General features: G+C 40.7%; 1 protein-coding gene across 2 annotated transcripts in view; it reads left to right on the top strand.

The window, feature by feature from the left end:
• LOC311590409 (rho GTPase-activating protein 20-like) overlaps positions 1–23,441 on the top strand; it is a 46,073-nt gene extending 22,632 nt beyond the window's left edge. Inside the window, exons 10-21 of one of the 2 annotated variants that reach the window (XM_084769350.1) lie at positions 2,034–2,186; positions 4,691–4,732; positions 5,315–5,396; positions 8,104–8,181; positions 12,269–12,332; positions 15,156–15,338; positions 17,178–17,356; positions 18,156–18,317; positions 20,420–20,529; positions 20,915–21,104; positions 22,356–22,482; positions 22,971–23,441. In XM_084769350.1, coding sequence (XP_084625476.1) covers positions 2,034–2,186; positions 4,691–4,732; positions 5,315–5,396; positions 8,104–8,181; positions 12,269–12,332; positions 15,156–15,338; positions 17,178–17,356; positions 18,156–18,317; positions 20,420–20,529; positions 20,915–21,104; positions 22,356–22,482; positions 22,971–23,020 — 1,420 coding nt within the window. In that variant the 3' untranslated portion in view covers positions 23,021–23,441. Of the gene's footprint in view, positions 1–2,033; positions 2,187–4,690; positions 4,733–5,314; positions 5,397–8,103; positions 8,182–12,268; positions 12,333–15,155; positions 15,339–17,177; positions 17,357–18,155; positions 18,318–20,419; positions 20,530–20,914; positions 21,105–22,355; positions 22,483–22,965 lie in introns of both variants that reach the window. The other variant, XM_084769349.1, reaches the window with a different exon arrangement.

The raw sequence follows: 23,441 nt of genomic DNA, 5'->3' as shown, positions 1-23,441 counted from the left end.
GGGCAGTCATATCTCAGTGAGTTTGAGGCCAGCCTGGTGTACAGAATGATTCAAGGACAGTCAAGACTACACAGAGGAACCCTGTCTCAAGAAACAAAACAACCCCCACAAAACAACAACAAAAACAAACGAATAAATGTAACTAAAACAGTTGGTTTTCTTAAAGTCAATAAATTTCTTCCCCTTCGGTTGTGTTACAGTAGTAACTGAAGCTATTTTGAGATTGTCCTTTGTATTATGGAAACAGGGTCATCAGGGTTGTAAGAGATGATGTCATTATTTCCATTGTCAAGGCAGATTATCTCTTATCAGAAATATTGTAATTAGAAGCTAGAGGTTTAAGCATTTATTCTAAATTTTGATTCATATATATGCATATATGCCATGTGAATATTAAGTCAGATAGCATTTCTCTTTGTTGTTTGTTCGTTTGTTTGTTTTTAGAGACAGGGTTTCTCTGTGCAGCCTTGCCTGTCCTGGACTCACTTTGTAGACCAGGCTGTCCTTGAACTCACAGAGATCTGCCTGCCTCTGCTTCCCGAGTGCTAGGATTACAGACGTGTGCCACCACGCCCGGTAACATTTCTCTATTATTTATTTTGGAAACATTATGAAATGCATTTAATTAAAAAATAAAACTTGACCCAAAGTTTGGCTGTGAGTCTCAGCATTTGCTTAGACCCCCTGCTGGTGGCGTCTTGCAGAGGGCCTCTATGGGAAGCTCCCATCCTGTTCCCTCTCTTCAAGCACTTCCAGTGTCTATTCTAGTTCTGAATGAGAATTAAGCATCCTCCCTAGGCTCGTCCTTTTTATTCAGTTTCTTTAGGTTGTGGATTATTATATGGCTAATATCCATTTATAAGTGAGTATATACCATGTCTGTATTTCTGGGCCTGGGTTACCTCCCTCAGGATGGTCTTTTCTGGTTCCATCCATTTGTCTGCAAGTTTCATGATTTCTTTGTTTTTAATAGCTGAGTAGTATTCCACTGTGTAAATGTCCTCCAGTCTATTTAGCTTTTCCTCGGTTGAGAGACATTTAGGTTGTTTCCAGATTCTGGCTATTAAGAATAAAGCTGCTATGAACATAGTTGAGCAAATGTCCTTGTTGTATGGTGGAGTTCTTTTGGGCATATGCCCAGCAGTGGTATAGCCAAACTTTGAGGCAGAGCTCAGGGAGACTTAGGGAAGAGTGGGGGAATAGGAAAGGGACAGGAGCTCCACAAGGAGAACAACAGAGCTAACAAATCTGGGCCCAGGGGACCTATAGAGACTGATGCACCAACTAAGAACCATCCATGACGAGGAACTAGAGCCCCTGCTCAGATGCAGTCAGTAGGCAATACAGTCTCCATGTGAGCCTCATTGGATGAGGAGCAGGGGCTGCCTCTGAAATGGACCCTGCTGCCCACACAGTGATTGCCTGCTCCAGGTGGGGCATCCATGCCAACCCACAGAGGAAGAGGATGCAGAAAGGATGAGACTTGATAGGCTAGGGTCAGAGGGTAGGGGAGGAGGGCTCCCCCTTGCTGAGGACTAGGGGAAGGGGAAAATGGGGAAATTGGAAAAGGAAGGGAGGGTGGGACTGGAAGGAGATGAGGGAGGGGCCACAATCGGGATGTAAAGTGCATACATTAAAAATAAACTTAAAAAACACATAAAACTTTCATTTATTCTCTTCGTATGGAAATTATGGAATAAACAAAGCAAGGTTAGTACTCAACAAAATAGAGTAGGAAAATTGGAAACACATGCCCTTTAAAATCCATAGTATAGTTAGTCTAAACAGCTACCAGTCACGGAGAGAACAGTCAATTGCTATTTGTGACCATTGAAAAGTATGTACCCAAGATCTTCCTTGAACACATGCTTTGTTGAGGTGCAACTATCACGGCATGAGCTGTGAGCATTGCCAGGATCCTAGACATGGGCGAGTCCTCCTCTGCTCTGAAGCAGGAAGAACTGGCTCTTCCTCCAAGCAAAATCAACTACAATGAAAAGCAAACTAACAGAGATACTTACTTCTGTTTCTAGGCGTAAGAGAAAGTTTAAAATAAAACACTTCATTCGTCTGAGTTGCTTATGTCTGGATGACCACCATGTGGACACAGGTGGACTAGATAAGACCCCTACTAGCAAGTCCATTCACCTGTTCTGGCCCTTGGGAAATTTTGTGGCCACTTTCAGGTAAGACCTACTGCTTGGAACTGTGTTCAAAAAGGCTGGCTGTGGACACTGGGGGTCAGTTTAATGCTGTCTAACTCACAAGGAAAAGAAATCAATTAACCAGGATATTTAAAAACTCAGCATTTATTTTAGTCTCATTGTCTGCATTCTGCCAACCCAACTGTTTTTCTCCTATGATGACCAAGTTTGTCTATATTTTTACCACCCCCATTTCTACATCTACGTGGTTTCCTTAGACGTTGGTCTGTGATGTTCATCAGGACTGCATGAGATTCTTGGGGTAGAAATGAAGTGCATTGTGGTCTATAAAGGTCGTTGCATTACCCCACTCTCCACGTTCTTCTCCCCAATATCATCTGGGTCTGAAAGTGCACAGAGTGATCTCGCAGCAATGATGTTGTGCAGTATAATTGACTTTTAAAACTACCTCCTACACTCCAAGTTAATTTCCTAATAAAATAGTATTTAATTGTATCAAAGACAATTGTTACTCATGAATTGCTCACATTCTTGAAAGTCTGTGCAGCAGAATACCACTGGTGTCTGTAGTCAACAGATGAGGACCAGTGCTTTTAGACCATCAGAGTCATAGTTTCTTTGTGGTGTGCAGGTAAATGTCAAACTCACACTTATCTTTAGAGCGATGATGCTATCATGGTGTTCTGGGAATAATACCTTGAGTACAAAGGTGAGGATCACAGGGACTGTATACCATAGAGCTTCTAGTCTATGCAAGCGTACCCCAAAATCATATTTCTTTTCCACATGAAGAGTCCATCCCATGCAACCCTCCATGTTAGACTTTCCGCATCTTCTATTCTAAGTTCTAGCCTCATAACAGAGTTGACTCGACTAACACACGGGCTGGCAAGTTGATTACTCATTCTGGGCTCTGTCACTTTGCTCTTTAGCTCGAAAAGCATTTCCATAGGCTTGAGGAAGAAGATCGTCTTTGAGTTCTCTGGGTATTTACTTTTCCTTTGATAATGTCTCTGAAGATTATGTTAATGCCTGTTCTTTCTCCAATGCTGAATATGTAAGAAAGTACATCAGAGTATGTGAGAAAGTCATATCCCACTCTCCACTCTACTGTGGAGAGTGTTCTGTCCATTGTCTAGATCTGGGTAGGGGTTTAAGGTTTACCGCCTGTATTGTCCTTGGCTGGTGCCTTAGTTTGAGCGGGAACCCTGAGCCCATATCTGCCTATCATAATGTTCTACTTGTAGCCTTCTAGGACCCTCTGGATCCTTCTACTTTGCCATTCTCCCATGCTTCTCTCATCTAGAGTCCCACTAGAATGTCCTCCCCTCTGTCTCAGTTTCCTGGTAAGTGAAGGCTTTCGTGGGACATGCCCCTTGGGCTAATATGCAGATATAAGTGAGTATATACCATTTGAGTCTTTCTGCTTCTGGGTTAACTCACTCATTATGACCTTTTCTAGCTCAATCCATTTATCCACAAATTTCGAGAATTCCTTGTTTTTAATAGCTGAATAGTATTCCATAGTGTATATGTACCACAGTTTCTTTATCCATTCTTCTATTGAGGGACACTTAGGCTGTTTCCATGTTCTGGCTATTATGAATAAGGCTGTCACATACTCTGGTGCCTCACCTTTGACCATGTCCCCTGGAGGGGGAGACCTGGTGGTACTCAGAGGAAGGACAGCAGGTTACCAAGAAGAGACTTGATACCCTATGAACATATACAGGGGGAGGTAATCCCCCTCAGGAACAGTCATAGGGGAGGGGAATAAGGGGAAAATGGGAGGGAGGGAAGAGTGGGAGGATACAAGGGATGGGATAACCATTGAGATGTAACAAGAATAAATTAATAAAGGAGAAAAAAAAGTAGGTCAGGATGTATGAAGTGTTTCATGACAACATTTTTTTCCCATAAAGTTTGGAAGTCATATTTAGACTAATTCACATTCAATTAAGTGTGTATCAGGCATTTTCACAATGCATATCACCAAGTTCCTTTGATGTTTCCTACTATGTCACCTTGTAATTTGGTGATATTAGATGTGTTGTCTATGTACATGTGCAGGTTGGGAGCCACAAGCATAATTCCCCCTTCTGATAAAAATGGTTTCAGGCAGAATATAAAGTGGGTGAGCAGTGAGTAGTAGAACAGCAGCTCAATCTTACAGGACACTGTAAACTTTATCCTTAGACACTGGAAACTAAAGCTTGGAGCCATTGTTGGCCCAGCCATGGTCACACAGCTTTCATTACATAGTTATGGTCAAGGCTTTTATTTCCCAAACAACACCCACACTAAAGCTCACTTTCCATCATATATGATTTCCTGTGAAATAATGGGTCAATCAGCAACCAAGTAATGTGGAGAATGCCACCTACACTGGCACCCTCTGGGACTGCAATTGCTTTATAATATCTGTATGAGGAATCATATTGAAAATCTTAGTATTTTTCAAGATTCTTCTTAATTTTATTTATTTATTTATTTATTTATTTATTTATTTACTTTTTACATTACAGTTCCACAGAACGGAAAAATCAGTGGCACTATTGGCTCAAAAGGTATTTTACTTGTGTTCATACTTTAATTCCTTAGTGATATAACAATGGCATTCTATGCTCTATTTCTTCTATAAAAATGTATTTGATAGTTTGTCTCTATATGCAGTGTTGATTAGAGGTTTCCTGGCCACTGCTTTAAGTTGTCCTGTTAATATGCATACTTTGTTTAATTCTGAGGAAGTTCTGCATACTATGCCCTTCAGCATCTCTTCTGTATATTGGAGTGAGCAGTCTTCCCCAGACTTATTTTAAATTCCACTCAGTAGAGGTTACTCTACCATGTATGCTCAAGCCATCTGAGGCTTCCTACTTTGAAGTCAAGCAGGTTCCCCCCTTCCCCTGCAGACAAAACATTTTGAAGCCTGGTCTATGCTTCCTAGGTCAGTGTGTAATATATTGCCTGGCCATGTCTTTCTTTCTGAAACATTTCTGAATATTCCCTAATCAAATAATGCATTGTGCTGAACTGACAGTCTTGTAGTTAAAGCTGATTTTGATAAAATGTTAACAATAATTAGCTTGAAATATCCTACTAGCAAATTAATTTTACTATATTGTATGTTTTTTATTGCATTTGATCAGATGCATTAAGGACGCCAAGAAGAACAAAGACGAATCAGTTTCACTGCAGATATTTACCGAAGATGATGCAAGCTGTGACAGCGTATGTGATATTATACAGGAAATGGCATTCCAGGTTCATGACTAGGAGACAGACAGGCAGTTTGTAAAGTAGTGGAACATGGAGATATAAGAAGAGGGTGGAGAAGAGAGGATGAGAATTTAGGCAGTAGTGTGTGGAAACGATATATGTGTATGCCGTGCACACATATGTCTTTTACATGTGATCTGTAGAAAGCAACATGAAACAAGGTTAATACACATTAGCTACAGTGCCAAGAAAGAGGAAATATTTTTGTTCAATGACTGAAAGTTGAGGCAGTTTGTGTCAACAACATACATTCTCAATCCAATCTTTCTAATAGAATTAAATTATTTTTCCGCAGTCCCTATTACTTAGAGACTTCTGTGTTGTTTCTAGTGTTGCTTATGTTTTAAAATATTTCATCTAATCCTAAGTAATTCTAATCATAGAAGAGCACATAAGCTAATTATAAGCAAAACATTGTCAAGAATTACACTCTCTCTACATATTTAGCTGTCTGGTGTACTTTCCCTATTTAATCTGCCCTCTACTCTTCCTTATTCTCTTCCGTGCACTCTCACACCTTATTGTGAAGCCCAGCTATGTCATCATGGCTCCTTATCCGCATTCTATGTGAATCTCTTAGGCATAAGGATATCTTTCCGTGTAACTTGTGATTATAAATCACCTTTATAAACTTAACGTGTGTGTGTGTATGCTTGTGTGTGTGCCTGTGTGTGTGCCTGTGTGTGTGTTTAAGGAGGGGCATTATCAGTGTGTACAGTGCTTTTGATAGAACTCATGACCTCACACATACTATACAATTTTTCTATCATCAAGTTATACCAATATGTATTAAAAATAGTTGTCTGTCCTTCTAAGCCTTATATTATTATTCACTTCCACTACTAGATTCAGTGAAGGTCAGCAATTTAACTCTTCTGTAGAATGCAGCGCACTGAAGAACTTTCCTACTCTAAGACAGGAATGTAGCTTTAAAGGTCCCCATGATCCTGACTTTATCAACGCTAATGGGTACAAAACACACTTAGAGTCAGTATTCTAACGTGCCCCTGCTGAAATTACACTAGAGTAACTATAAACATTATGAAGATACTTTAGATCGCCAAAGCAATTTGTTCTTCATACCAGGTCTAGGTTCCACATAACAGTAATTAAAGAGGAAAGTGTGGTATAAAAGTGATTTCTAGCCAGTACCATAAATCATGAAAACACTCTCCCTAACTTTGCTGAACCAGCTCTGTCTGTCTTCAGAGCAGAGAAGAGCAGACAGTCTGCAGGGAAATGCTGTCTGGCCTCTGCTTGCTTGATTTCAGCTGTGCGAAAGGCTCAGTACTGTACGTGAGCAATCTTCCCAGTGTCTTGGAACACCATTGTGAGTTAGATTCAATTCCTTGAAAATAAACATTTCTACTGATTTTCACCCACAATTCTATTGGTTTTATATTTTATACTGTAATCATTTTGATAGCCTTTTGAGGAGTGCAAACACTTGAATAGAGGTACTGTTTCAGCTTTTCCTCATGTGATACTGTGTTTATTTCCCGTTTGTTCATGAAGAGATATTCCCAGAACATAGATCATTCTTATAAAATTTTAGTACTTACATATTCTCCATCATGTTTATTTCTCCAGTGAGTAGTCAACAATGATCCTTAATACATATATTTGCATGGTTTTCCATGATTTTTCTGTTTATAGTTTGGCCTTTTGAAGTCTGGCAATTTTTCAGTCACCTGTGCATTTCATTACACTTAAACTAAATCTGTAATTTTTCTCTATAGACAAATTAGGAATTTTTTTTTTTTTTTAGCTATTCTTACTTTAGGACTTTTTTCCTCCTGTTTTTTTCTATCTTTCTTATAAAATTCTTAGAATTCAACAATGATCCTTCAGACTTTCTATATTTTTAGCAGATGACTTTGAAATGATCTTTGATGGTTTTATACAAGCATACAAATCCAATGCCAACTCACTTGCCTTACCCCCAAGATGATCCCTGAACCCTAACATGCCTTCATGTCCTCCCTCTGTCTCTCTCTCTCTGTCTGTCTCTGTCTTTTTTCCTGTTTCGATTAACTTCAGTCACAAATATATAAAATATTGAAATTTTAAGTTAATGTTGTGTGGGGCTTCATATCTAAAATATTTATTTTGGATTCCTCAATCTATCGCTGCAACAGATTTCAACACATATCAATTACTTACAAAGTCCAATACGGAGAAAGTGCTTAATGACATTGGTTTTTACAAATAAGAGAAAGTGCAGCAACTTCTGATTTTCCTAGAACTATGCTGAAAAGAGCTATAAAACCAAGAAAGTACAGTGGGGAGGGGGGAAGCGAAGGGCTCTGGTCTCCTTTTACCACCTCCCGACCCAGCTACCCCCATTGGTACCATAGTGGAAGAAGAACCAGGATGCTGAGTTCCAGCCCCCATGGCTCCTCAGTTTCCTTTTATCATACACACAACCTGTTACCTGCGATGTTTGAGTGCCCTTTACCCAAGTACTTAATTTTAAGATAACTATGTTAGACTGGCAGTCTTCCAGTGTTATGTTATATAAAGGGAAGAAATGAAGGTATTCAGTGTCCATTAGAGTTGTCAGTACAGATTGTAGGTTATAAGTAATGATTGGACTATAATTATATAATCATGTGGTTTTAAGTTATTTTGTAACATTTTTTCTCTGTACTTTTTATAGCCATTGGATTTAACAGCAACAAATGGCGACACAGTGAATGATATTATGGAGAAGCTGGTCCCAATGGTAGAAATGCCAGTAAGTCACTTTCAAACTACTTCAAGTTAAAACTGAGGTTTGCTTTTGAGTTCCTCACATGTGCAGATGTGCATATAACTGTATACAGATGATACTTGATCATGATATGTATAAATCATATTTCAAAATCTCCTTTTGGAACTGAAGACATCTAAGCTATGATGATAGTCTGTAGAGGGACATGTTTCTTAAGTTCTTGTCTAAGATTCATGTGAAATAAAACTCGGAGCCCAACGACATTGAGCTATACTTTTAGTCTCACCAGACAGAGAACATTTATTGTGTTAAATAAATGAGATTATTTGGTCATATTCACAAACGTGGTTTAAATGATGCCAAACTTAGACAAACACATTTTTTCTTTCTTAATTATGTTGAACTTCCCATTTACGAAATAATTCCTTCCTTTCCCTCATTCCTTTTTTTTTTCACTTCTCTGTGTGTGTGGGTATAGGTGTGTGTGTTTTGAAATCTTGAATGAATGTGCCTCTTTGTATTTCTCTCTATATTCTTTTTTCTCTCTGCGTACATATCACTGTATATCTGTCTTCTTTTTTGAAAACATGCAGGAATGTCTGTATAATTATGTCTCTGTCGCTGAGTATGTTTCTCTGTGTGTGTATATGTCATTTTCTACCACCTTCTGGAGTGAGCTTGTATCTCTCTCTCTCTCTCTCTCTCTCTCTCTCTCTCTCTCTCTCTCTCTCCCTCCCTCCCACCCCTCGTGTCTCTCTTCTGTCTGTGTGTGTGTGTTTCTGTGTTTCTCCCCATGTATCTTTGTCTTTCCCTGTTTCCCTTTCTCTCACTCTGTGTGTTTGTGTGTGTGTGTGTGTGTGTGTGTGTGTGTGTGTGTGTGTGTGTGTGTGTTTCTTTTTCTCTATGTGTCTGTCTCTCTCTCACTCTGTATGTGTATGTGTTTGTGTGTGTTTGTGTGTGTGTGTGTGTGTGTGTGTTTCTTTCTCCCTCTGTGTCTCTGTCTCTATCTCACTCTGTATGTATGTGTGGATGTGGGTGATGGTGTGGGTTTCTGTGTGAGTGTGTATTTTTGTTAGTTTCAATACTTAGGAATTCTATGGGGCACTGTAATGGTTTTCCTCTTTTAAATGTTTATATTTAATTTGTGCATGCTACATTCCCATTGTAGCCCACCCTCCTTCCCTCATACCCTCTCACTCTCTCTCCTAGTCCTCAGAAGGGGAGCTGTCCTCCCCTAGCATCTGACCCCAGCCTATCAAGTCTCATCTGGACTGCCTGTATTCTCTTCCTCTGGGGCCTGGCAAGGCTGCTCTGGCAGGGGGAAGCGATTCACATGCAGGGGCCCAGAGTCCATGTCAGAAGTGCTCCCTACGCCCCATATTATGGGACCCAAAGGAGACTGTGCTGCCTGTCTACTATATCTGAGCAAAGGGTCTAGACCCACACTATGCATGCTCATTGGTTGGTGTATCCGTCTGTGCAGCAACCCTCTCCTTTGCCCAGATCTGTTGGCTCTGCTGATCTCCTGACGACCTCCAGGTGCCTCTATTCCTCAACATCCCGTGCTCCACCCCACAGTTTGGTTGTGTGTTTGAGCATCTGCTTAGACCTCCTGCTGGGTGCAGTCTTTCAGAGGACCTCTCTGGTAGGCCCCCTTCCTGTTCCTTCTCTTCAACTGCTTCCAGGGTCTATTCTGCTTGCCTTTTGAATGAGAATTAAGCATCCTCCCTACCATCTTCCTTGTTATTTAGTTTCTTGGGTCTGTGCCCTGGCCTGCAGGGTCTTCAACAGGTACCTGTGGAGGGGGCGGATGAGGTGGGGAGGGGGGCAGGAGACATGAAGAAGGAGACCAAGTCTGGGTTCTGATCAAGCTCTCAAACTTTATTTTTCACATGATAGTTTATAAAGTGTATGCAATGAGGAAATGAGGTCTACGTGAGCGGGTTGTCATGGCAGTTTAACTGCAGGCTGTCCCAAGGCACCAGGTGTCCCAAATAATTTCCTGTAACCCATCTGGTGGTCTTATCTCAACATCCTGTTTCTCAAGGTAGCAGGCCAAGCGCTGGGCTCTGGTAATTAGGCACAGACCTTGGGCCCCTGGCAGGTCTGTGTATTGTAGTGTGGTTCCCCTGTATTATTTGGCTAGTATCCGCTTATAAGAGAGTATACACCATGCCTGTCTTTCTGGGTCTGGGTTAACTCACTCAGTAGGATCCTTTCTATTTCCATCTATTCCTGTTATTCTTACCTTTGGTCTTTTTACAATGTTCCAGATTTCTTGGGTGTTTTGTGTCAGAAACTTTTTAGTGTTAATGTTTCTTTGTCTGATGTATTGATGATGTCCACTGTATCTTCTCTTCTTGAGAGTCTCTCTTCTGTCTCTTGTATTCTGTTGCCGTGACGTGTGTCTGTGTTTCCTGTTCTCTTGTCTAGGTTTTCCAGTGCTGATATGGCCTCAACTGTGTTCTCTTTGTTGCTTCTAGCTCCCTCTTTAGATTTGGAATGGTTTTATTCATTTCATTTCTTTCACCCATTTGATTGAATTTTCCTGTAATTCTTTATAGGATGTATTCAATTTCTTCATCTGTTTGAAGATATTTTCCTGTAATTCATTAAGTAATTTTGTTTTACTCTTTTGAGGCTTCTATCATTTTCATCACCTCAGGTTTAAAATCTCTTTGTGTTTCTTGGGTGCTCCAATCTCCAGGCCTTGCTGTGGCAGCATCCCTGGCCTCCAGCCCTCTGGTCATCTCTGATGTTAGCAGGCCTGGTGCTTGTTCCTATGCCTCGCTGGCTGTGTGTGTCCCAGGCGGGCAAGGCAGGCCAGGAGCTGGCAGAGAGAGCTCCATGCTGAAGCTCTTTAGTAGAGCTCCCTCGAGCCCTCTTTATGATGATGGACAATGGGTTCTGGATCCTGCACCCAGCTCAGCTCTACTGGGTTCCCTGTCTGTGCCCCTGTTGGGTCAGGCAGTAGTGGAGTAGTCTGAGAGAGCTTCAAGCCAAAAGATGCTTGCGTGCTCTCAGGCCTCCTTGATACCAAGGCAGATAATGTGTGTTGTGGCTGAAGCCCAACTCACCTCTGTTGGTTTATGTTATGTGACCCAGATGGGTCAGGCCAGCAAGCAGCAGGCAGAGAGAGATCCAATCCCCAATCTGTTCAGGTGACCCACAGGCCCTCTTAAGCTGGATGCTAAAGTGGGTTGTGGTCTGTGCCTGACTCACCTTTGCTGGTTAGGTTTCTGTGTCCCATATTGGACAGGCTGGTAAGCAGAGGGCGGGCAGAGCAAGATGCAAGCCCAGAGCTGCTCAGATTTCCCATTGGCCTTATCCAGGTAGCAGCTAATGTCCTCTGTCATGATTTCTAATCAGTAATCAATAATGCAGTACAATTAGTGATAACTCCACTTAGAGAATATTTTCACTCTATCCACTGCTTTATGGTGCTAAATATGTCAACAGAATATTCTACTTAGATGGTTATCTCAAATGGATTCATACCGCCTGTGCAATAATTACATTGTGGAACTTGTTTCCCGCATCTCGACTATTTTCCAGGTTAGACACATGTCCCTCCTCTCCACAAACTCAGCATCTCTGAATGAAAGCCAGTGGTTTTTACTGCGAGGCACTCCCATATCATCTCTGTGTTTTGTCTCTTTTCCTACATTTTGCTGAAGTTGCCATATCTTTCAAATGTTATTTTGCCCAAGGCATCATAGTAACAATGGGTGTATGACTGGGTACTAGGTTGTGTGCTCATGTCAAGTTAAAGCTCAATATTCCACCCACAGTCTGGAGAGACAGACGTAAGAGATCTTCTAATAACAATTTTCTTGGTTAGTGATGATGAGTGAATGTAAATTCTTAGCCCACAGCCATTCAGATCCAACTATGGATCAGTAGATCTAGGCTCCATCAGCGATGAGAGGCAAGCACCCAAGGTTTTCTCCTGAATCAGTCCTGAAGGCACAGCCCTGTGGTGAGGGGACAGATCATTGGTGCTGGTCCTAAAATAATCCTGCCAGAGGAATGGTAAGGAAAGGGAAGGAGGAGACGCTTCAAGAGTGCACTGCCAGATTATCTGTGATGGTTGGTTATTTTTACCTTCCAGAATATTCAAGATTACCACCTGTGGTTCTGTCCTGGCCATGGAGAAGCTCCCCGACCACTCCAAGGTAAGTAACAGGAAAGTCTAAAGATAGGCTGATTCCAATATAAAAGTTTTCATTACTTAGGCCTAAACTTAAACACGCATTAAAAACAAAGTAACTTAAACATTGTTTCACTCATTTAATTCATACTTAACAATAATTTAATAGGACTTTTTGCAACACTCAGAGGTCTGTTGAAAAATTAACTGGTATTTTCCTGTACTTTTCCATTTGAAAATAGAATTTTTCTAAAAAGACAAGCAGAACAGTACCCTGTCTATATTGTTTCTGAAGAAAATTTTTGAAAAGTTTTATTTGTTGAACATTAAAGAAAATCCTATAGGTAGAAAGGTGTCTCAGCGGTTCCCATAACCTTCATGGTAGCTCACAGGCATCTGTAACTTCACAGGGGATTTGATTCTATCTTCTGACCCTGTCAGGCACTAGGGACAACACAGTATAGATATGCATGTGAGAAAAAAAACCCTTACACACATAAATACATCTAAAATTAAATGTAACAATTCTAAAAATATTCCGTATGCTCCAAACTCTGCAGTGAAAAACAGAAATCCATATAAAATACTCAATTCACATCTCCCTATTACCAGTATTGTCTCCCATTGAATGAGAGATCTTACTCAGATTTCTGGAGACTTCCTGACTCAACCAGCTCCTGTTCCTTTGGCTGCAGTTTTCTGAAAAATTTCAGATTATTGACAAATAGGGAATAGTCATAAAATTATCATAAGCCTTTGGCTAAGAAATGTGAGACCACAAAGTGTGCTTGCGAGGATGACTTTTTAAAGGTAGTGAAATGTGAAATTCTAAGACATATAGTGACCCTCAGACAAGGGACAGTGACTATGTCTGTTGGAGATGAGAGATCATATTCTTGTTGTTCAAGGCTTTCTCGTGTTTCCTAAAGACAATGTGCGGGGCATTCCTGATTGTTCACAGTAGACTGAAGCTAGGCTACTATAATTTTCTATAATATTTATTTTCAGGATTTTAGTATCTTAGGTAATACCCAGGGCATCATCTGCCCAACATTTGGTCATTGGCTGCTGTTCTGTTTTAGATGGCAGAGAGTATTGAGCCCAGGTAGGGGAGGCACTCTCACTCCTCACTGTGATGATCAAACGCTGACAACACAGGCATGAGCCAACCCCACCTGGTAGTTTTGCTTTGTATAAGATGGACACAATTGCAATTCTAAGTCAGTGAAAAGGCAAATGAAGGAGATCGTTCAAAAATAAATTAATTTAGTGAAATGTGTCATATTTTAATCCTAAAGTTTGGAAGAGCTCCGCATATCATGGATGCTTCAGAAATCCCAAGAGCTCAATATGGTTGCTAATTTCTCAGCATTCATTTTGAATGTGTATTTCAAGCCATAGGATATACTTAAATATGGATCCTCATGTCTAGATTTTTCCATATTGATCCCTTGGATGCTTCGGGAGTCCTTGACTTAGATGTTTCTGGAACTCTTGTTCCGATTGTAGCATGCACATTCTATCTGGTTTAAAGGAAAGGCAAAGCAAGAGCTTATTCACATTGCACAGTGATCAGATTTGGATAAGGGCAAGGTTCCCTACATCCAGGACACTATTGCCACACCACAGCACGTACTCTGTAGTGTTTCTCTAGAGGAGAAATAGCTTCAAACATGGGAGGGAAAATCAAACATCTGGACACCAATTCCAACTTTTTCCCTTGTAGTTCTAGCCCACAGTCACTGCTTGTCAGAACACAGCCCAAGGTTGGGGTAGTGGGAATGGACTTCTGAATGCTTTTGAGAAAACTACAGGAAAACAAGACAAAAGTCTTTTGACCTCAGTTTCCTCAAAAAACACTGAATTTTTCTCTGGATGCCTTGTAGTGCCCCTCACAGGTGCAGCAAGTAAGACTGAGTTTTCTTCAACTGCTGTTACTGATATGCCTCTATAGAAAACCATGTTGTGCCACACGCAGCTTCTCCTTGTGATCGTGTGCTTTACTCAGGTGGACTCATGACCCCTCAGAGATACACTGTGTGATTCTCTGAACGAAGTTGCCCATCGCATGCCACTTTCATCTGCCTCATTCTCAGGCCTCACTGTACCAGAATCATTCCCCAAACTAGAGTGTAAAGCAACTGCTGTGTGTCCAAGAGGCTTAATGTGTGCCGTGCACCACACAGCATCAACCTGACCATTGTCAGGAAGAACAGCCACGGGAGGAAGGAGAAGCCATTCCACTTCACTGCTCCCTGTCCTCTGTGTAAATGGAATCTTTATAAATGTGGCTGTCATCATGAGGGAGAGAATAGTGTATAGAGCAGTGCTTGACATGGTTGATAGGATTAAAGAGTGTGAGCCACCAACCATAGAAACATCTTTTCATATATATATATATATATGGCCTGGAGAATATTTAAACGAATTTATGTAAAGATAGACAAGGGAAGTAAGATTTTTATGATATAAAAATCTTGTTTGTATCAAGGATAAAAATGGCAGGCCTTAGAACTGTGAGAGAGGAGCACAGCAAAAGCACTCCCTACACACACACACACACACACACACACACACACACACACACACACAGTGCACTGAGGGCCTATGTTCTACAGAAAAATATGACAAGTTGAAAAGTTTCTTCTCAATGTTTATGAGTTCTCAGTTACACATGCTCATCTTAGCAGGGCAGCGCAGGAGAGCCCTGATGCTCTAGGGTGTGCAGGCTACTGGCCCAGAAGCACAGGGAGAAATAAAATAGGGCAGTGCAGGTAAATCACACTGGCAGGTTTGCTCACACTTGTCACCATGAATTTCAATTCCTATTCACACTCTCTTCTCACAGGACATGATATTCCATATGATATTGTTGTGAGAAACATTGGAAATAACTTCACTAGACGGGAATCAGGAAACTTGACTGATTTTCCAACCCTGCCTGGGCTGCATGGGAGACATCGCAGCTCAAATGACCAGGAGCGATTCATCCTAAAGCCCAGAGACTCTGCAGGACGCCATCAGCAGAGCAGTAAGTCCCTGACCTTCCCTCAAGTGCCTGTCTCAGTTCCTGCTTCTATTCTGCATAACATACCTATGCGTAGTGTGTTGTCTTACTTGGAGAAGGGGTGCTGTAGAAAACAAAAACAAAACAATATGGCGCAGGCAAGGCTTAAGAGAGCTCAGTTTGTGTAGGGAGAATGTTTCATCCATTCAGGCAGAAAGTCACCCTCAGCTGGAATGCCAGGTCACTATGTACACATACTTGCGTGTGCACACATTTTTTTGTCCCATTAGAATATGATTTCTAAGACCTGCATCCTCCTATGTTCCCCATTCCATGATTTCATGATCACAACAGAAAATGACCTAACAACTGCACTTAGACAAACCTGTAATGACAGCTACACAGAGAAAGTTATACGTATGGAATTGAAGATGATCTGTTCTGGGCTTGATGGGTTCCTAGTCCAGTCTCTAATCTCGTTTCAACTTAACAAAAGAAGCATGTTCATATGTGTCTTTTAGACCCGAATCTGTTTTAGAAATGGAACTAATATTCATGTTTTGGGACCTTTGAATTTATGTACATATTTTTTCAAATTATACTATACTTTCATTCTCTTCTCCTTTGTTCTCCTTTCTCTAAAAATACCCATATATCTCCCTTCATTCCTTTTAATTTCTTGTTTTCTTAAAGTGACATATATACATGTATAAACACACATGTGCACCCACTCATACATCTTATTCAGTCTGTATAATATTACTAGTGTTTTCAGGCCGGATTATTTTGTATTAGACAGCCAACCAGTATGTTCCACACTGAGAAAGTCGATTTTATATTTTGTTATATGATGCTGTAGTTTACTTTTAACGCATTTGTTGTAAATGACTTATTTAATATTTTAATTTGGTCTTATGTTCTAAAAGCAGTCTTAGAAGAGCAAAGGAAAATTTGATCTCATCTCTCAGCTAAAAGGATCCTCTGAAGTTCATAACAAGGAATAAAGACTCAAGTATAAACTAGCTATAATAAAAAGTAATGCAACTAGGTATCTTTCATCTTCCTCGTGGGACACATGGGACATATAGTTCTAAATGATAATAGTGCATGGAGGGTCATTTCATATGCACTATGGGAGCAAGGGTCCAGAGTCTGACCGACAAAAGTAGTCATGACCACTTTCTCATGAAGGGCACAGGCTCATGAGGAAGGAAATTAGACTCAGCAAGATGACTAAGAATAGGAAGAGATATACTGTGACATTTGAGGACAACGGAAAACCTCTTAATGTGAATACCTGTGAGGGTGGCTTTGACACAGGATGTGACCCCTCAGGCAGCTGACTGTACTTATAACTCAGGAAGATTATTCAGCTAGGTGTTAACGACCTCATGATGCAGTGTGGTGGTTAGCCAGCATCGTCTTCTGAGAATTCCATTTGGACAAAACTCAGAACATGTCTCTAAGATTAGTGACAGGGTGGAGTATAGAAAAGAATGTCAGCCTGGCGTGGTGGTGCACGCCTTTAATCCCAGCACTCGGGAGACAGAGGCAGGCGGATCACTGTGAGTTCCAGGCCAGCGTGGTCTACAAAGTGAGTCTAGGACAGCCAAAGCTACACAGAGAGACCCTGTCTTGCAAAAAACAAACAAAAAAAAAAAAAAAAAAGAAAAGAAAAGAAAAAAAAAAAAGAATGTCCACACATTACAGGATGATGAACCGATTTTAGAATGTGGGGAAATATATTACAAATGATTCCCTCTTTGTATTATCCAATACAACAGGCACATTATGCAATTGGAATTCTGTTAAATATATATACATGTTATACTACTCCATGTAATAATCTCCTCTGCACTTTAGATGTGGAGGAAAAAACAGCTAAGAAAAGATGTCGTATCAAAACTTCCTTGTTCCGCAAGGAGTCTGTGCCCCACCAGGATGAAGTATGCACAGCCCTGCCAGTTGCTAAGACAAGAAGTCTCTTTGCGAGAGATCTCACTGCTGTTTGTGAGGATGACAATCTGCCCCCAGCAATTCTGGTAGGTCTCCCATGGTTCTTCTCTCACTGTCCTAAATTCAAAATCTGCAGCTTAAATACCCCCTTCAATTCTGTCACCAAGTGGAGAAACAATTGTGCATCAAATCATTGGCTTCAGGGGAGGAAGGCAAGAGAGGGCTACTCACCAAGAGAGGGCTACTCACTAAGGGAGAGCTACTCACCAAGAGAGGGCTACTCACTAAGAGCAGGCTACTCACCAAGAGAGGGCTACTCACCAAGAGAGGGCTACTCACTAAGGGAGAGCTACTCACCAAGAGAGGGCTACTCACTAAGAGCAGGCTACTCACCAAGAGAGGGCTACTCACCAAGAGAGGGCTACTCACTAAGGGAGAGCTACTCACCAAGAGAGGGCTACTCACTAAGAGCAGGCTACTCACCAAGAGAGGGCTACTCACCAAGAGAGGGCTACTCACTAAGGGAGAGCTACTCACCAAGAGCGGGCTACTCACCAAGAGAGGGCTACTCACTAAGAGCAGGCTACTCACCAAGAGAGGGCTACTCACTAAGGGAGAGCTACTCACCAAGAGAGGGCTGCTCACCAGAAGCCAGGAACTGAGAACAGGTTAATCACTTTACTAGAGTGGAAACCCTGATAAAATGAACAGTTGCCTGAGGTTTCAGGGCCAACTTTGGGCTGGTGCGAGCACAACAAAAGATGGAGGCAAAGCCAGTTCAGTGCGCTCTTCATCCTGCCCTGCACCATTGGTCTGGCTCTCAAGATGCAAACAGTGCTCTGTGCTGTAGATGGGGTGACGAGCACTTCCCTTTCTTCCTCTCAGGACATGCTCTATATCCTGAGAAGGAAGGGGCCAAACACTGAGGGCATTTTTATAACATCACCTACAATGGCATCAGTCCAGATCCTAAAGGAAAAACTGGAGCGTGGAGAAGACGTAAAGTTAAACTGTGAAGACATTCATGTGATAGCATCGGTCCTAAAGGTAGGGAGAGTCCTTGCGCCATCACACTCAGGATTGCTCTGAATCTGTGAGTAGTTTCCATTCCCTTGAATGCCAGTAGATATAGATGATAGACATCAGGTCAGCTAAAGGGCTCCTCTGATGTTTACAACATAAGGAATGAGACTCAAGCATAAGCTAGCCTTAAAAAACAGTAAGGTAACTATGTCTCATCCTCCTGAGGGGATGCATGAGGACACAAGAGACATAAATCATTTCAAAATAATAATAATGTGTGGCGGGTAATTTCTTATTTGCATGTGAGTGTCATCGGGTCTACATGCCTCGTCATGTGCATTTTGCTACCACTGTTCTTCATTCTCATTCTCAGGTCTGTCTCTCAGAGGCAAGTGTTTCCTTCACATATATCGTTGATACACATCCAAATGAAATATCATTCTCCCTCTCTCTCTCTCTCTCTCTCTCTCTCTCTCTCTCTCTCTCTCTCTCTCTCTCTCTCTCTCACACACACACACACACATACACACAACATTGGAATCCAGATGCACGTGCTCATGACTGTGTAACTGTGAAGCACCTAGGTATTCTTAATCACTGAGACATCCTGTCCACTCCATAAAATGACTTATTTTATCTTATTATTAAGATCAAATTTCTATTAGAGCAGTCGAGTCTTCCTTTTCCTTGCTTTAAGGTTGTTTTCCTTCAATCTCCCACTCCTTCTCAAGTGAATGGACCATTTTCTTTATTATTATTATTATATGGATATATATAAGTCCTGATGAGTCCACTTATGGTTAGTAGTATATATACTAATTCTGAGCTAATCACTTGGTATTGCATTAACAATTGGGAATTTATTTCTGGGAAAGACTAATTTTCTCATTTTCATTAATATTTATGTGTGTGGACGCCTTTGTGTAGAAGTTTGGCTTCATGACATTTCCTCATTCCAAGTTAGTGTTACTAATGTGGATGATGATTTTGGTCAGGTATTGCTTAAGCAACCATACTGTTGAAACCTCATGAGTGAAGCCTTCCCATCATGTCTAGGAGACCTATTCTCAAGGCTGATTTCCTGATCTTCTGCTCTAAAATCTTTCTGACTCTTAACTAATGTTTCCTGAACCCAAGGTTCAAGAGTTACCATGTATATGTATCCACTGGGCCTAGGAACCACAGGGACTTTGGTTTCCTGTGCTTTGAACAGCTGTGGTTTTCTGTAATAGTTTCCATCCATTGCAAAGAGAATCTTCTTTGATGGGTGATAACAGCTACATTATCTGCATTGGCTTAAATATTTAGAAGCGAATTGGGACCTCTATGCTCACCTTTGGATCACAAAGTGTCACATATCCAGCTTTCTGATATGTAGTTTACAGTCACTATACAAAGACACACATTGCATTTCCTCCATCACTGGCAGGATGTCACTAGAACCATTTTCTCTCAAAGAATACACACAAGAGAGTAAGTCTAGGCTCATTCAGCCTTTACTATGAGCACATGGGTCCATGCAGTTAGATTACTTGATTCAGAACCATTAAGGAAAGAAGTAAAAATCCTTGACCTGTAGAAATTACCATAATGTGTATGTTTGGGCCATTTAAAAATAGGATTTGGGGTCTGGAGAGATGGCTTAGTTGTTAAGAGCACTGTCTGCTCTTCCAGAGGTCATGAGTTCAATTCCCAACAATCACATGGTGGCTCACAACCATCTGTAATGTGATCTGATGTCCTCCTCTGGCCTGCAGATGTACATACAGGCAGAGCACTATATACCTAATAATAAATAAATATAGCTTTAAAAAATAAAAATAAAAAATCGAATTTGAACTCAGCTATTATCTCTTGTGCTCTAGTTGGCTCAGCAGGCCAATAGAGGCCCTGTGAGCCAAGAGATTTGTCTACAATCCCGGCTCTACTGAAAACCTGCTCTTAAGTTTCTCTTTTTGATGGACGAACTTAATATATCAACATGTCAGTCACGGTTCTAGCTAGGAGAGAGGTTAGGACATAGGAGGACGTTTCAGAGTAAACTGAATTTTATACTGTAAAGTAGTTTGAGTAATTTCTGTGATTTTTTACTTTTCTACAAAATATTTACTTTCTATGTTTATTAGGAGTTTCTACAAAACATAAGAGGTAGCTTGTTGTCATGCAAATTATACGAGGAATGGATTGATGCCATTGGGAAAGGCAATGAAGAGGAGAAGTTGATGGCTGTGCAGAGGTAATGCCTACTAGCTGACTGAACAACATAAAAAAATAGGCATAATGTTTGCTTAGACACATTAGGTTCAATATCACACAGTTATGTACTAACAATATTGACTGAGAACAAGAGATTTCACTGGCTCACATACATGGAAGACATTTCACAAGGAGAAGATGACGTGGGGAGTCACAGTGGCCCATGCTTACAATCTCAGCATTTATATACCAAATAAATTTGTCTCTTTTTTTCTAACTTTGGGGAAATGGTTCAAGGGCATTCTTACTCTCATTTTACTCTCAGAAAACAACAAATGAGATACAATTCCTCTGTCCTCCTTCTTTATTTTTACAAATTACTGAGTAAAAGTTAATGTTTTCATATTATTTGTCTCTGTCTTCAGACTTATAGAGAAACTGCCGCAAGTGAATACCATTTTCCTGAAACAGCTTTTCAGAATGTTATACAAAATTGAGAGAAATTCGGAACAAAACCACATGACTGCTGATAATTTAGCTGTTTGTTTAGCACCAAGTTTACTATGGATGCCAAGTTCTTCCAACTCGGGATTAGGAAAGGATATGACCAAGAAGGTAATGAGACTTTTATGTCTAGGGGAAACAAGTTTTTACAAGAAGAGAGAACACAGGATTATCCTGGGAGTCTGTTCTGTTTTTTTGATAGAAGTCACCCCTACACTGTGTTTTTCTAGAGGAGAAGAATCCTTGGTGCTTGTTAAGTAGGTAGAACTGCAGTGGGTGCTGAGCTCAGTCCTCTGGCCATTGTGATGTGGAGTAGTCTATCATTAAGCTAACCAATGAGAGCAAATGTTGTGAAAGGATGAGAAAAGATGGCTGCTGGGTTCAGCTATCAAGACTCAATGCTGATGTCATCACTGAGGAATGTGTGAACTTCTACTTCTTTCTAAGGTGGTTTCCCCACCTAAGCCAAGGCAATATGGATTGCTTTGAACAGACATAGTTGTTAGAGGCCTGGTTAGTGTGATTAAATACATCCTCGGCCCCTTGTTGCTAATGAGAATTCTTTCATATACTTTTCTATGGTAGGCACCTTTCAAATATCATCATAGAATTTCAGAATTTACAGAGAAAATACAGATCAAATGGTTCTTCTGACTCTCAGTACTTGGGTTTCTGATTTGTTATTTATTTAATGAATTGTTCTTGAACCTGTAATGAGAACACTGTAAGAAAGCCTACCTCAGAAAATCTTGTTCTTTGATTGTGTAGAATGACAGAACGAGAGGAAAAAGTAGGGTTCCAAAGAACCTGCCATGACAGACCCACAATTATCCAGTTCCCTCCGAAGAAGCCTTACTTCAAATACCTCCCAATAGAATGAACATGAGCATCAGGCTGATCACGCTGCATCTGCAGTGAGAATGAGAGACCCATGAATGCCACTGCTCAGTTGGCTTTGTCCATCACCTCCTTTTAGTATAAAATGGGAACTTTCAATAGGAAGGGGCCACATTCAGAGGTGCCCAGGTTCCCTCTTGGGTGGGACTTTCTGTAAGCATCCTTAGAAACATGCTTATCCATTTGGGTGACAAATGGAACTAAAGTTACTCACGTTGACAGTCTATACTAGCGCACACAATGGGAAGTTGGAAATCATCCTCTTATATAGGATTGCACTGTGATGATCACATTTTAACATCTGATCTCAAAATCACCTTTTACATTTCTAACAGAAAAATTCCCCTCTATCATCTAACAGCTGACTCAGAATTTTGCACTCCATATATTTAGCATGAAAGACTCATATATCAAATGTGATGTACAGCCATGCAGAATAACAAAGTTCCCTTTTTTTTGCCACAGGTATCCTTGGTAAAATTTCTAGTGGAAAACACTCCAAGAATATTTGGTGAAGAAAAAAATACGGTTTTCTATGAAACCACATTCGTTGGTCCTCCTAAAATATTCAGCTATTTGCCTATTTGTGACGGTATGGTAGTGATGTTCTATTATCGCAGCTTAAATATTAGAATCATTTGATGTTGAAACTATCGCTGATAACAAAGAGCATTGGGGAGTGTAATCAAGCCATTGTGAATGGAGACTTCACTGTGTTGTAGGTGTTCTCCTACTGTTAGAAACCACCTCTAAATTTTCATTCCCCCCTCCCAGTGGTCCAGAGTTTATGTAAGAAGTAAACCCCAGGACTGGGATTAATTAAATAATTAAGGATGTATGGAGAAATGTCAGGTACCTTGATATACTGACTCCTGTATTTTTATAATACTATGTATAAGAATGTCCACTCCTTTTTGCAACTCAGGGTTTCTCTGTGTAGCAGCCCTGGCTGTCCTGAAAAAACACTGTGTAGAGTTGAGGGAAAACTCTGAAAAACTAATTCTATGGGAATTGTGGTGAACCTGTCATCTGAGAATGTTTGTACCAAGATGGTATTTTATGTTTTATTTGGCAGTGAAGAACGCAACACCATTGTTATCACGTATGTTTCAAGAATATGTTCTACGTAGTGGCCTGATGGAAGAGGAGGACTGAGGCCGCTTGTCCCGGAGCCAAGCTGTCTTCCTACCCTTCAAATTCTTAGTAACTGACAATTGAATACCCAGAATTCCATTTGCCTGCATCCTTCCCTTCCTTCATCTTAGCATATTCCTTATGTTTTTGTGTATTACTTTATTATTTACAAATATTTTCACTCATTTATCCTATGTTGTTATTAAACATTTTGTTGTTCAATAATATGATTGCTTAGGCTTGAATGTGTCTTGTTGGTGATTCTCCGTAGTCTTTGGAAAATGCCCTTAGGCAGTCTTCTCTAAGTTTCTCAGGGACCTGCATTCATGTGGCAGATCAAGAGAATCTCTTTATTAATCTGTTCTTCTGATTACACATCAGAATGGCATATTAAGTTCTGCTTAACAAATGAAAGCT

This window comes from Acomys minous, assembly GCF_964271855.1.
Source record: "Acomys minous genome assembly, chromosome: 19".
Lineage (NCBI taxonomy): Eukaryota > Metazoa > Chordata > Mammalia > Rodentia > Muridae > Acomys > Acomys minous.
The sequence above is the reverse complement of the archived record's forward strand: the minus strand, read 5'-3'. Positions and strand labels throughout refer to the sequence as shown.